Here is a 16,115-nt window from a genome sequence, read left to right as displayed (position 1 = left end):
CTTGCAAATGTTAGTATCATTCCAGCCAGATGTGCGAAAATGTCAGTTACATACGGGTGAAGTAATTGTAATTATACTGATTAATTGTTGAAAAAAAAAAGATTTGTAATCATAGCTGAGCAAGATATTTCTCAGGTAACTGTAAGTCAGCCCAATTATTTTTTTCTGGTACATCTCCCATCTTCTTAATCTGTTTACCCTTCAGGGTTAGTGTTTTCCTCGGACTCAGCGAGGGATCCCACCTCTACCGCCTCAAAGGCAGTGTCCTGGAGCTTCAGATTCCGGGTCGGGGAATACAAATGGGAAGGAGGACCAGTACCCCGCCCAGGCGGTCTCACCTGCTATGCTGAACAGGGGCCTTGCGGTGGGGGGGGGGAGGATGGGAAGAGTGGAAGGGATAGACAAGGAAGAGGGAACAATCCCGGCATTTGCCTGGAGGAGAAGTGGGAAACCACTTCCAGGATGGCTGAGGTGGGAATCGAACCCACCGCTACTCAGTTGATCACTTTTCAAATTTCGTGGGCCTCCGGTGGTGGCACCTAATCACACTAACCACTACACCACGGAGGCGGACACATCTCCCAACACTGTAGATAATGCACAGGCCAATTCAATTGAATGTACATCAAGTTCAGTAAAAACAGCTAAACACGTAGAGCGCTGCAGTATCCAATGCTCCAAGGCAGTATCGATCTACTTCCGTAAAAACAGCTGGAGTAAAACACGTGGAGCGCTATCTTTTAGCTATATTACGTACCAACTCACCACCAGCGATTGCTTGGCTGCTTTCCGTACTACAACAGTAGATGGATTCACTCTTTTATGGGTTTACAGCTTTGTCGGTAGATGGCAACTATTTTAAAGAGTATTCACTGGAGTTATACCAGAGATTATTTTTTTCTGATATGTAGCGGATGTGTTTTAAGATGGCGTCTGAAATGGAGCCTATCGAAAAGAAGACTGATGAAATTTGGCCATTAAACGAAAGAAAACTGCAGAAACAACTGAGAAGTTCGGGACTAGAGTATATTTCACGGTCTGGTAAAGTGATTCCTGCCAAATCACAGCCAGGTAAATATTTCTCATTAACGAATAATCTATTACTAAAATGACATTGACAACTTTATGGTAACCTATTTAAAAATGGGCCAAATCGTCTTCTGCTTATATTGTTCATATTTTAATCAATGGAATAATCAATCCGAATGCCACAGCTTCTCAAAACACATACTAATACAATCCGTATAATTTAAATTCCGGTTTAGAAGCAGCTGTACATTAAACTATGATATTTGAATTAAGATGTCGACCGAAGATACATAATTACGTAGGAATTTGCAGATTCCTTACAGTGTTATAGAAAACTGTGCCGACTTCCAAGACATGTGGCAAAACGGAACCAACTTTTTAATATCAATCAGTTCAAGTAATATGTCAGTACATAAATCTTTAAAAAATGTTCCTTGGTTTTGTAACCAGAACGAAATACTTATATGTATAGGCCCTACTACCTTTCATTTGGATATGTTTCTCAGTAGGCTATATAGAGAGAATATCCAACAGATAACTGCTGTTAAGGAATCGAACCCATCGGCCTCCTTATCAGTTCACACAGAACAATAATTAGGTATAAGAATGAATTGTACAAAAATATTGACATTTCATGCCACTGATCACATATTTTCTTGTTTTCTACAGAGTCCCTCTGCCAGTGTCCACAACACTGTGATGAAAAAGTACCTGCTGAAGTAAGACTTAAGCTGTTTACAGAATTTTATAAATTAGGTGATCATCAACTTCAAAATGACTTTCTTATGGCACACATTAAGACTAGAGCAGTTCAACGGCGGTCTCTCGACCTTAAAGTTCCAGGACGCAATAAACGTAGAGTAAGCTGCAAGTATCAAATTCCTCTCCTCTTCAATTCAAGCCCTCCAATCACACCAGGTATAGTACCTTAAAGTTTAGGTTAATCTGATTTACATTTTTAATTGTACAGTAAATTATAAAACAAAATGGATCAGAGGACAATGATTTTAGCTTGATTTAAGTAGGCCTATGTACCATGAACCTGGTATATAGTCATGAGGTTCGAACCTATAAAATAATGTTATTTTGTAGTTTAGGCCTACATGAGTGTAATAAAATTGGAATTATTTGGGCATAAATTTGTGACAAGTGCATTAGGATATGAAAAAAGGAACATTCTAAATTGAACTTGAATGGCTGGAAAACTATGAGCCACAAATTTCCTGGGTGGATACCAGAAGTTCTTCAGATTATATAGTATTATTATGTGCTCATTTAGGCGACACTGATAGACAGGTCACGTGTTTGGAATAACTTGGAACTGTAGAAAAATAATGTTGGTACCTGAAGTAGCAGAGAGGAGAGATCATTCCTGTATGCTCTCCAGGAACCTATCAGCTCACCCCAAAAATATTCTTTCTTATATTGAAGAATTAAAAGCGAGACAGCCATAATGTACAAAATGCTACCATTTTCTTTGTTCCTACTGACTAGCTCTGATTAGCTGTGATGAAGGCAATGTTCATTTTATTTCTGACAATAGGTTGCATGATGTATGGCCACAGGGTTACCACATTAATTCACATACAGGCCAATGCCTCTCACAAATAGTCCTTTCGAGAGGATCTTTACAATGGCTGCAGCGCATACTTTCTGCATGGCAAAAAAAAGAGAAAGTAATTTAGTAGTTGTAACCTATCTTTTGTGTCCGTCATTCTGTACCTTTTGTCGTTAAGTAGCTGTGCTTAATGCGCAGACTATGACAAGCCTGCGGGCTGTTGGAGTGCCAAAATTTTTAATTCGTGAACTACATTTTGCAGCCTGGCAAGTATAGATTTATCCTCATTTATTGTTTGTCTTAGCTGTTGCAATTTTGTTGTTCTTGTAGTTAAAAAGTACCAATCACAGTTCAGGACCATGAAGAATCATATTTTAGTAATAACTGTCATTCTATTTTTATACAATTCTACAAGATGTATTAAGCTCTATAGCGAGTTTCTTCATCATAACATACGGTAAGAGACATGATACATTAAGATAAAGATATAGAAGTCATTGAAGAAAGAAGTAATAATCCTTCAATGACTGACTTAAAAACACGCTATTAAGTTATAGAGGTCTATAACTACGATAATATTAGGTTACCTGAAACAACTGGGAGTTTTGCTAGAGTGTACCTATCAGCAAAGTACAAATGTTGCACTCCTCCTTGAATCTTCTGAGCTAAATGTAAGAAAGTATTTATCTCAGGATTGTACAGAATAATGGCTGTTTGCAGATAGCCTTCCTACAGCAAAGTTTTCATATTCTTCTATCATAAAGCTGATCAATTTATCTGTAACTGGCAATGGTGAAATTTATTCATGTATATCAAAATTAACCTTAAAGAGTAATTTCAAATTCACAGAAAGTGGTTATTAATTTCACGATTCAATCCTATTTCAATTAAGGTTACTGGCATTCGAACTTTGCTCTGCATCTTCAGAAGAAAATCTTGCCTGTTCACGAGGAGCACTGTGCAAATTTATCATCATGTCTGTAACATAGTTCTTAGTAAATTGAGATTGTAACAGTAATATTCAGGTTTTTTTTTTTTTTTTTGGCCTCATATTCGACAGAATAAGTTTTAAGCTAATTAGTAGATACTGTTTACCCTTACACGAAACAGACCAACAACATGCATATTTTCAACCGAGGAAAGGGCACGAAGATTGAAGTACTGGGAGGACCACAAAGCCCGAACAATCCCTTCAAAGAGACCTGAAAGTTGGACTAATAGAAGTGATTCTATGCGGTTATACAAGAAGATACTGTTAAAGAACTCCTTCAGGACATGTTTCGTATTCCCAGACTTACCCTAAAATCTATTGCAAGTGGAGGAATGTTAGACAATCCCAGCAAAAGAATAAACAATATTGTAAATAACTAATCAAGAAAATTACTGTTTCCAAAGTGGGCTATGGTATTGGTAAGTGCAGTCCACAAGGCAAAATTGTACGTCAGCTTTAAATTAGCAAGCAGATTATGTCTTGATCATTTATAATACTAACAGCTAATCATGAACTCCCCCAAGATTAGAGTATATGTTGAAAAAATCTATTGTCCAATTTTAGGCTTCTTTCTTCATTTCATGAAATTAATACTCGTTCTGGATCACTGCTTGAAAAAGCACCACACCGAAATAATAATATCTAGGCCTACAACCTATTCTTCCTGGTTACTGCTTTGAGAGTATGGAACATAATCCCAGTAGATATTAAAACCGCTTTTCGTCTAGGGTATATGTGTGAATTAAATCATAAAGGTTGTCCCGTTCCATGTTTTATTCCTCTAGTTTAAGATTATGCATTGGTCCTAAGAATAGATAACGTAGTTCTTATATTTAGACTGATATCTTTTTATGGCCCATAAATGTAGACATGACAAGCTTTTTGGCTTTTGCCGCGTCGAGAAAACAAGGTAGAATTCTTTCTGTTTCACAGAGGACTTTGCCCCGCGTCTTCGTAAGAAAATCTTGCGTATTCATGAGGAATACGGTGCAAACTTATCATGTCTGTAACATAGTTCTTAGTAAATTGAGATTGTAACAGTAATATTCAGTTCACTTCTTTTCTTTTTCTTTTTGCCTCATATTCAATAGAATAAGTTTTAAGCTAATTAGTAGATACTGTTTGATGATTTTCTCTTATGGTTTAATCTCTTATTTATTCTATACTTTTTCATTAATTGTAATACCGTACATTGTATTACTGTTTACTCCTTATTTGACTTGCATGTTTTTCTTGTTAATTATAACTGATTATCAAGATATTTTAAATGAATACAGACAAATCTCAATTGTACCATATGTAGTTTAAGAGAGGACCGAAAGCCCTAACTTTCCCAGATTATAAAGACACACATAAATCCTAAAGAAAGCTGGAACTATAATCACTGTCATTTAATTGTGCCAGCACCTTCCCTTTATCTTTTTGATTCTGATGTTAATAGCTTCCTGAATTCCCCCCCCCCCCCCCATTTGCTTTATGTCGCACCGACACAGACAGGTCTTATGGTGACGATGGGATGGAAAAAGGGAAACCACGGAAAATCATTTTCAGGGCTGCCAACAGTATGGTTCGAATCCACTTTCTCCTGAATGCAAATTGATAGCTATGTGACCCAAACCACCAGCCACCTGCTCAGTTTCCTGAATACTAGGATATTTATTCTATTTATTCCTTTTCATGGCCATATTTTTACCTGAACCACTCGCCCTCAGTTTTTAAGGAAACTGGAATGGTTTCTGGGTGGTCTTGTTAAGCTACTTAAATCTAAAAATTAATCAGTCATAACCCTTATTCAACAAACAGACACACATAATAGCACTATGTGAATTTCCTTTTCAAGTAACTTATAAATAAAATGATTAAGTTTTGTACTATATTTTAAAAAAATAATTTTGTGTAGAGTTTAATATAATATTGTTACTGTTTAAGGGCCAAGTCCTCCTGGTGTGAAGCTGGTCGAGGTCTGCCAGAAAGCTTACATGAATGTATTTGCAATCACTGAGAAGAGGGTGCGCCTACAACGGGAAAAGCTTATCGCTGAAGTAGGTGGAAGACCGCTCATCACGCCTCCGAGACGCCAAATCAAGGTTGGTCAGATAGGTGAAGTGGGGTTGTGGAGAGATGCACCAGTGTCGCCTAGTAATGTGAGACAGACCCGAGAGTATGAGCACAGCAGAATGGGCCCTTTACAGCAAGCGCTAACCACATCAAGGTTACACCATGAAGTTACAATAACACCCAAACAACCAGAAATTACATTGTCTGCCAAACAATATCATGACATTGATCTTGTTGATAGTTTTTTTAGTAATCAATTGTGGAAGCCTGAGTACATCAATATGGCTACGTAAAATATCACGGTCACGTCTTGACGAATAACTGCAGTTGCTACAGTACGAACAAGAGTAAATCCAAAAGTAAGCTTTTGCAACTGGAAACTTCTGCATGTTCTATGTCATTAGAATAATCGATACAGCCTATAGGTAAGGCCGTATAAAATCTAATTTGTACATGCTTAAAGGTATGGGTAATTTTTTAATAACCTGCATGTTTCCAAAGTTGCCAAAGTTAACTTTTGAAAGAAGAAATGTTGGTGGCGGAAGCTCATCTATTGCTCATTAAAGAAGGGGATACCCAACCATTTTCTTTTCTTGGTGAAAGTAGTTAAAAGCTATATACACTGTAATACGGATTTGTGCTAAAAGGGGAAATGCCTATCCCTTAAAACCACCACCGTCTGTTTGTCAATTTACTGTAGCCCCGGTGTACTGTGGAAAAAGAAAAGGAAAAAAAAAAAAAAAAAAAAAAGACTATGGACAAGTACTGCCTATAAGGAAGAATTGTTTGGTTATATTTTTATTAAAGAGAACAATTTTGAATACTTAAAATTAGGGTACATGTTTTTTACCTCTACTGTAATTCATTTTGATATTTGGTAATTTATTATTAGTGTGGTATTTATTGTTACAATTTTATTCCTTAATAGCTTCACTGACATGTAATGTATATGAGTGAAGACAGAGTTATCTGCCAAAGAATTATGTAAGCTTGTTATTAGTAATATCAACAAGCTAACTGCCTACATTACGTGTTGAGTTGGATGAAGGAAAGTTGTGAATTGTTTCGAATCATTTAAGTTGTTGCATTTAAGTATTAAGAAGATGAATATTGTGATTTGTTGATCTTTTTTTATAACACCGACCAAGGCTCTCTATCAGTATTTTTTTCCAATGGTTCATACAAACTTGACATCTTAATGAAGTAACTTATTTTCTATAGATGTATTGGTATTTATATAGAATAAATCTGAAGTAGAAAGAAAATAATTGTGTTCTTTAATAATTTTACCTGCGATATGAATATTCCCCTCACAAACTTGAAGAGTTCTAAGTAGATAAGAATTTTAGAGAAAATGTTATTTAGTGCTTTCACTGGCAACCATACAGAGTGTGAATTTCAGGACACAATTTATTAATTTGAAAGTTTAACTTAATAATATTAGCAAACTGATTCAACCAAACTTTTATACCATATTACCAACACCCAGACAAACTAGAACAAACTGTGATGGTGTTTTCTTTCATACGTACTGAATGCTATTACCTAGTTCTAATATAAGCCATAATCTGCAATTACTGGATCAATATTATGCTATAATAGGCTAATGATCAGTATTTATAAAAACAAGAAGTAATGAGTCTTATAGGTCCTTTAAGAGGATTGGGTGGTCATGGAAATAGCTGACATCTTAAAAACCTATCAAAGAAAATTGTACCATGAAAAATAGGATGTTTTGTATCACTAGAGTACACCTCAAACTTTTCATGTTTTAGATAGTGTTGTACAGTTCCTTAAAAAGGAAAAAGTGAGCACATGGTATTATATAAGTTCCTCGCAGATATACGCTTTTCAGAAGCAACTTAACTTTTAGGTGTATCTTGTTGTGGATGTGCGTATCCAGATGGTTTCTATCTACGTAGGAGGAGAATTACATCTGGATAATAATTTAAATAAAATCCAATAAAATATTGGAACATACAATATGCCATGCACTCATTCTTTTCTTTTTCTGAGTAGCTTCATAATTCAACACACTCAGTATACAAATAATATCATAAATGACAATTCAAGTTTCGCAAAACATATACTATATTCAAGTACATAATTTTTCTAAATTGCTCATCTGGTTCCCAAGTCGCAGCTTAAATATAAATGCCCAAAACAAAGTGGTGAAGAAAAAAAAAGGATGTGGCCGCACTTGAGCAGTGAATATATTCTAAGTACCACTTCGGATCCCAGTGCTGTTAGATGATGCTTGCACTTGTAGATGCACAATAGAAGCACTGTGAACTATTGTGTTTAAGAAGGAGTTATTCGATCTGCTTCTCGTGGAACAGCGGTAAAGTGCTCAATTATTCAAAGGTTGCGAGAAGTCATGTTCAAGTTATCATTTTTATTATGTTTTTTTTTTTTTTTACAAGTTGTTTTACGTGCACCAACACAGATAGGTCTTATGGTGACGATGGGACAGGAAAGGGCTAGGAGTGGGAAGGAAGCGGCCATGGCCTTAATTAAGGTACAGGCCCCAGCATTTGCCTGGTGTGAAAATGGGAAACCACGGAAAACCATCTTCAGGGCTGCCGACAGTGGGGTTCGAACCCACTATCTCCTGAATACTGGATACTGAAAGTCAAATAATAATACTAGATTATAAATTCCACCTGTTCAATACATAAGAGTTTTTTATTTAAATTTAATAAATAGTTCTTAACATATTAGATATAGGGACATGTTTCACCCATAATGAGGGGGGCATCATCAGTCTAAAAATCTCATACTTGAAAGAAAGATAGATAGATCAGGATCCTGATTGTTCTTATACGTAGTTTTTAACGAAGGTCTAAAATATAAATAAATAAGAGGATACTGTTTTAGGTACAAATGTGTACAAAATGACTATCAAGTAGAATATAGTAGGTATAAGTACTCTTATGACAAAGTCTTATTATCAATCCTTATCGTAGATCTTTACGAATGTCTTTTCTTTTAAATGTGGTAACAAGCAGTTAGTTAAAAGTTCAAAAAGAAGATGTAAATTGCTGAGTTGAAAACCTGGTAAATGTGGTGCTTTATTCTTGAGATGGCATAGGAGCTTATAATAGCTTAATATTCAGGATAAAAGTCACTCTTAGTGGTCGTTAAATTTAAATCCAAAGTTGAAGTTGTTAATTTTCTTAGAAAAGGTAAGACGACAAACTTCTTGAAGCACATAGGAGCAAGGACAAGTATTCGTCAGAAAACGTAGCTATTTTGATGATTAGCTGGTAGACGTGGTTGTAGTTTCTTGTATTAAAAGTCGAAAGGAAAATGTGCAAGGTCGAGTAGAGCTTGTGGTGTTATGTCCCTTCGACAGTTATGTTAATTTGGTTAAAGATGAGGTAAAATCCAAAGTTGTTTGTCTGTAGAAGTTGTTAATTTTATATGAAAAGATACGACGGCAAACTTCTTGAAGCACTTAGGAGCGAGGACAAGTACTCATCAGAAAATGTAGCTATATTTATAATTAGCTTGTAAACGTAAACAAGAAGCTACAACCACGTTTACCAGTTAATTATAAATATAGCTACTTTTTCTGATGAGTACTTGTCCTCGCTCCTAAGTGCTTCAAGTTGTCGTCTTATCTTTTCATATAAAATTAACAACTTCTACAGACAAACAACTTTGGATTTTACCTCATCTTTAACCAAATTAACATAAATGTCGAAGGGACATAACACCACAAGCTCTACTCGACCTCGCAAATTTTCCTTTCGACTTTTAATACAAGAAACTATAACCACGTCTACCCAGCTAATTATAAAAATAGCTACATTTTCTGACGAGTACTTGTCCTCGCTCCTAAGTGCTTCAAGAAGTTTGTCGTCTTATCTTTTCATATTAAATTAACGACTCGTTGGCTGAACGGTCAGCGTACTGACCTTCGGTTCAGAGGGTCCCGGGCCCGATTCCCGGCCGGGTCGGGTATTTTAACCTTAATTGGTTAATTCCAATGGCGCGGGGGCTGGGTGTATGTGTTGTCTTCATCATCATTTCATCCTCATCGTGACGCGCAGGTCGCCTCCGGACGTCAAATATAAAGACCTGCACCTGGCGAGCCAAACCCGTCCTGGGATATCCCGGCACTAAAAGCCATACGACATTTCATTTCATATAAAATTAACAACTTCAACTTTGGATTGAAATTTAACTACCACTAAGAGTGACTTTTATCCTAAATATTAAGCTATTATAAGCTCCTTACGTCATCTCAAGAATAAGGCACCATATTTACCAGATTTTCAATGCAGCAATATACGTATTCATTTTGAACTTTTAACTAACTACTTGTTACCACATTTAAAAAGCAAGGCATTCGTAAATATCTACAATAAGAATTGATTATAAGACTTTGTCATAAGAGTACTTATAACTACTATATTCTACTTGCTAGTCATTTTATACACATTTGTACCTAAAACAGTATCCTCTTATTTATATTTTAGACCTTCATTAAAAACTACGTATAAGAACAATCAGGATCCTGATCTATCTTTCAGGTATGAGATTTTTAGGCTGATGATGCCCTCATTATGGGTGAAACATGTCCCTATAGCCTATCCAATATGTTAAGAACTATAAATTTAAATAAAACATTCTTATGTATTGAACAGGTGGAATTTATAATCTAGGCCTAGTATTATTATTTGACTTCAAGTTCATTTCAATACGGACCATAACATGATATTTGTAACATGTAATACTGGATAATGGCCACGCCTAAGCAACTGCAGCTATCAAGCTCGGTTTTTATTATGTTATCGTTCTTTAGCAAGGTATCCCATTTCCATTTGAACACCAGACTGGCAGACAGTGTTATACAAGTACAGTTTCAGGTATCAGAACACTGTCTCTCAAGAAATACCTCAAAAACACAACTAGGGGCCGATGAGCTTCAATGTTAGGCTCCTTAAAACAACAAGCATCATCATCATCAAAAACACAACTGCCAAATTTAAAAGCTGAAATAACATATTGGAGAAGCTTTGTGGTACAACTTGGGGTGCTTCTGCAACAACTCTGAGGTGCTCTCCTTTAGGTCTGGTCTTCTCTACATTTAAATACTCTGCTCCAGTTTGGTTGTTCTGTCCTCATATTAAGTTAGTCAATACCCAAATTAACAAATCCACGAGATTAATCACTGGCCTAAATCAGACCGACTCCCACTTATTAACTTCTAGCTCTCAGCAAAATCATGCCTCTTCATTTGTGCAGGAAAGCTGCTTTGATTTGAGAATACAAGAAGATCGTAGGAAACCCAGACACGTATTCACAAAGACATGCCTGGATAAAATCAAAATATCCACCAAAGAGTTATGACCAGAGATTAACAGAGTAATTTTGATTCAAATGCCCAGTGGAGAGAAGAATGGCAGTTGAACACCAGTCCTCAGCTTTGGTCTTATTTGAAGATAAAAATCCCTGCATCTGGTTTTACTCTACCCAGGGAAACTTTCTTCTTTTTATTCTTTCTCTACAGCTTTTCCCACACCTGCGGGGTCGCGGGTACCAAGGAAACTTTGATTACTCATAACAGGATTTGGTCCAACCATGGAATCTGCACTGAATCCATTTATAAGTGGGGCAAAATCCCATCTCCTTAGTGCAAATGTGGTGCTCCCATAGTTTTTAAAAAAAAAGCTATTTGTTTGGGGCGTCGACCTAGAAAGAACTTTTACCCCTACTTGTACCATATGTCAGGAACCTGCGTATATTTTGTAAATACTGAATGGGAGGAAAGGAACATTAAGGATGACACAAACACCCACGCCAAGGATATTAATAATTTACAATTAAAAACCCCTGACCCGGCCGGGAATCAAACCCGGGGCCGCCAGGTGAGAGGTGGAAGCGTTGCCCCCTACACCGCGGGGCCGGACACCCACAGTCTATTGTTCAGCCCATAGTGACAAAGCAAGACAAAGGCATGTCAAGGAGACTTGTCTCATTTTCAGCTGGCAACACCTGGAGTCCTCTAGTGCATCAGCACATTAGATCTGAGGCTATAAGCTCGTCTTGTTAGGTGTCAGTGTATGTACAGTAATTGCAAATATTTGTGCGTACTATTACCATACAATAAATAAATAAATAAATAAATAAGCAATATAAATAATATAAATGTTTGGTTTGGAACAATACAGCTGCATAACTCCCTCACCGGCAAAAAAAAGTGAAACACTACCTATTTCAGACAAAATGTTACTCCATTTGGAACTTGGTAGAAATAAAATATTATGACATTAAAACAATGTTAAAGTTATGAATTTCATTTTGTTTCATAATGAAGTGCAATTATAAGAAATACAATATAGTAACTTAAGTAAATAATATTACATTAGTCTTGGGACTAGTTTCGGGCATCATCAGACAAAATAAAAATTAAGCAGATCATGTAATAGCTAAAACATATGATAAAGACAATGTTGCACGAATAATAATAACATTAAAATACATATAACAGAAATTTGTGACCGTGTCATAATATGATGCTGTCTTTAAATTAAATCAAATCAAAGCGGATCTCAGGCAATGAAGTAAATCTCTAGAGTGAAATATATACAGCACATCTAATGTCTTGTTGTTGTATGTATTTTAATGTTATAATTGTTCCTGCACCGGATGGAAACACAGTTAACCAGATTGATCATGTGTTGATAGATCCAAGGCACAAATCAGATCTCTTGGATGTGAGCATTCTCAGATACCCAAATATAGACTCAGACCACTTTCTGGTACGTGCGCGAATTAGGGCTAGGATCTCCAGTGCATTTAAAGGAACCCGAACCAACATACCAAAATGCAATATAACAGCTCTAGAATCATCTGAAGTTAAAAAGCAATACCAGGAGAGGATAATGCAGATCCTTGAAAATACTGAAGAATGCAACAACATTGAGTATCAGTGGGAAATGCTTAAAAATACAGTGGAGGCATCAGCAAATGAAACACTGGGAATTGAAATAAGATATAAAAGATCTCCTTGGTTTGACACTGAGTGTGAAATAGCAACAGAAGAGAAGAACATGGCATAGAGAAGGACATGGCTATCAAACTGTACAAGAAGAATGAAGGAAGTTTATAAAGAAGAACGCAGGATTGAAAAGAAGATCCATCAGAGGAAAAAGAGAGAGTGGATGAAGGCAAATATCAAAGAAATGGAGCTTCTGAGAAATCAAAATGAGGCAAGGAATTTTACAGAGGTAAATGCTGCACGGAAACCCTTCTGTGGCAAAACTAGCCTGATAAAGCATGAAACAGGAAAAACTGTTAGCGAGGGGAAAGAGATATGTGAAAGATGGCAACGACGTTTTGATAGACTCTTGAATTTCAGAATGATAACAAGACAATTATATGAGGAAGGAAAAAATGACCCTGATGAAAATATAGGTCCACCAACTTTAGAAGAGGTGATAAATGCCATGAAGAAATTGAAGAATAACAAGGCAACAGGAACAGATTATATTCCAGCAGAACTGCTCAAGCAAGGTGGCAATGAATTGGAAGAGATTTTCCTAAAAATAGCTACTTCAGTATGGGTTGAGGAGAAAATGGCTCAGCAATGGAAGGAAGGAATTATATGTCCTATATATTAGAAAGGAGATCAGCTTGAGTGTGATAGTTAGAGAGGAATTATGCTACCTAACTTGGGATATAAAGTATTCTCCAACATTCTATTTGACCGTCTTCTCGCAATTGTTCAGAAAGAGACTGGGATTTATCCCAGGAAAGTCCACTATAGATCAGATTTTCACCTTAAGGCAAATTTTAGAGAAGACAATCGAATTTGGGGTTGGCACGCATCACCTCTTCATTGATTACAAAGGAGCGTATGACAGTATAGACAGAGAACTATTGTACCATGTTGTGACTGAACTGGGAATTCCTGGAAAATTGGTAAGGCTGGTGAGAATGACAATGAGTGGGACACGAAGTAGTATAAGAATGGGAGAAATGATGTCTGAGACATTAAATTTTCAAAATAGGGTACGGTAGGGAGACGCGCCAGTAGGAAAATGGGACTGAAGATCAACCAGCAGAAAACTAAATATATTACTGCTGGAAAAGCACGTAAGGAGAACATGCCACTCTCAATAACTGTGGGCAATTACACCTTTGAGAGAGTTGAGCAGTTTAAATATCTGGGATCGACAGTCACCTACTCAAATGATACCTCTCATGAAATTAAACAGAGATTAATAGCAGCCAACAGAGCCTATTTTGTTCTAACAAGGCTTCTCTCCTCAAGGTTCTCGACCCGTAGTACTAAATTAACCATCTATAAAACACTTATAAGACCTGTGCTTACATAAGCCTCGGAAACTTGGCCATTAACAGCAAAAGATACTGGAATGCTGAATGCCTTTGAAAGAAAGGGACTTCGAAGAATCATCAGCCCAGTCTGTGAAAGAGGAACATGGAGGAGGAGGTACAATCATGAATTGTACAACATTTATAAAGACCCACCTATTAGAAGAATAATAGTGAAATCAGCCAGATTGAGGTGGGCCGGGCATGTAGCACGGATGAGTGATACAGAAGTACCTAAAAAGATATTAAACGGAAATCCAGGGGGGCAGAGAGGACAAGGTCGACCAAGAACCAGATGGATGGATGGAGTTAACGTTGGATCGAGATAAATGGCAGAAGATTGTTGAAGAGGCCACGGTTCACAATGAACTGTAGAGACATAGAAGAAGAAGAAGAAGAAGAAGAAGAAGAAAACTGTTCCTGCAACATTGTCTTATGTACATATGTTTTAGTTATCATATGATCTGCTTAATTTTTATTTTGCCTGATGATGGCCACTAAGTGGCCAAAGCTAGTCCCAAGACTAATGTAATATTATTTACTGAGTATATTGTATTGAAAAGGTACTTATCAATTTATTTCTTCTTCTTATTAAAACAATATAGCAATGTATTTTAAATTAAATAGTCCATTTGAAACATTTCAGCTCAATAATTAAGAAACATTATTTATTGTAACTATCACAATCCACCAACACAAATTTGGAAATGTCGAAACCCGGAGCTCTGTACCGTTTCGTATGCAGTCTATTTGTCCACATGTTTTCAACACATTTTCACAGCCTCAACAATGGGTATTACTCCCTCTAGTCGCAGTTACAGATGTGATTTGATGAGGCATGCATTTTCAAACAGCTGAAGATGCCCGACAAGACAGAAAAGCATGTCCTGTTTTATTCATTTTAACATATATGTTATTTTTGTAATTGTATTTTGTACTGATAAGGTGGACTTATTTAAAAAAGAAAAATTCATTTCCACCTCATTGAAATTAGATAACGATCAATACGGACCATGAACATGAAGTTTATAACTTGCAGGAACACAAGATCTGCGAGTGCATCAGTGGTAATCCCAGCCCAGACCACTGTGTTCTTACAGAGAAAGTACAGGGACAATAACGTTCTCCGGACCTTCTTCATATTCTCTCCCTTCCATCCGGTGTCCTCAAACAGAATCTGGATTCATCTGTTAATAGCACTGAGCTCCACTGCTCCACAGTCCAGTTCTGATGGCCGTTGGCGAATTACATCTGAGAAACAAGGTGCTCACGCGTAAACAGAGATCCTGTGGCGGGCCTCTTGGACTTTAAACTTGCTTCATACAACCTCCTTCTTACTCTCTTTTCGCCAATGTTCGTGCCCCGTACTTGCTGCAAACGATTTCTGGCCTCCACAGCTGTTGGGTGTTTATCATGAAGAACTTGCATTACAAGAAAACAATCATTGCACTCAGTAGTGCTTTTTCTACGACCAGAACTGGGCCTCCTGGTGTAGATACTATCCTTTCTGTACCCTTTAACAGTTCTGTACACGTCAGAACAAGACATGCCTATAACGTCTGCTACATAGTGTATACTGCGCCCGTCCTCCACTAACGCCACGGCCCTGTCTGTGTTTTTAGGTGAAAGAGCCATTATACCTGACATAGAAGCGAGACTAACTTTTGTACACAAACCGTAATCTCCACAAAAATATGAGGCATGAGAATTCACAGCAATAAACCTTAAGACAGCTGGTAGTAGTTATTCTTGTCCAAATGCGGGAAACGGCAATATTGGTGTTATAATTGTCATGATCAATAATGTTTATCAATACTGCACTGTCGGCTGATGACCTAGATGTTAGGCCCCTTTAAACAATAAGCAAGCATCAATGTTGTTGTTGAGTCATCAGTCCATAGACGGTTTGATGCAGCCCTCCATGTCACCCTATCCTGTGCTAACCTTTTCATTTCTACGTAACTATTGCATCCTACATCTGCTCTAATCTGTTTGTCATATTCATACCTTGGTCTACCCCTACCGTTCTTGCCACCTACACTTCCTTCAAAAACCAACTGAACAAGACCTGGGTGTCTTAAGATGTGTCCTATCATTCTATCTCTTCTTCTCGTCAAATTTAGCCAAATCGAT

At 37.0% G+C, this 16,115-nt stretch overlaps 1 protein-coding gene across 1 annotated transcript; it reads left to right on the top strand.

Moving 5' to 3' along the window:
* Positions 1-838: 838 nt before the first annotated feature.
* Positions 839-6,362, top strand: LOC136857102 (uncharacterized). Its single transcript, XM_067135500.2, has 3 exons — positions 839-1,071; positions 1,699-1,947; positions 5,508-6,362. The coding sequence occupies exons 1-3, from the start codon at positions 915-917 to the stop codon at positions 5,927-5,929; spliced, it is 828 nt and encodes a 275-aa protein (XP_066991601.1). The 5' UTR covers positions 839-914; the 3' UTR covers positions 5,930-6,362.
* Positions 6,363-16,115: the final 9,753 nt, after the last annotated feature.

This window comes from Anabrus simplex, chromosome 1 (genome assembly GCF_040414725.1).
Source record: "Anabrus simplex isolate iqAnaSimp1 chromosome 1, ASM4041472v1, whole genome shotgun sequence".
NCBI lineage: Eukaryota > Metazoa > Arthropoda > Insecta > Orthoptera > Tettigoniidae > Anabrus > Anabrus simplex.
Note: the sequence above shows the minus strand (reverse complement) of the source record. Positions and strands in the feature narration are given on the sequence as shown.

Coding starts and splice junctions, on each gene's coding strand:
- LOC136857102 (XM_067135500.2), top strand. CDS start 915: ATGTGTTTTAAGATGGCGTCTGAAATGGAGCCTATCGAAAAGAAGACT. Junction 1,072..1,698: donor TCCTGCCAAATCACAGCCAG/GTAAATATTTCT, acceptor TGTTTTCTACAG/AGTCCCTCTGCCAGTGTCCA. Junction 1,948..5,507: donor AAGCCCTCCAATCACACCAG/GTATAGTACCTT, acceptor TTACTGTTTAAG/GGCCAAGTCCTCCTGGTGTG.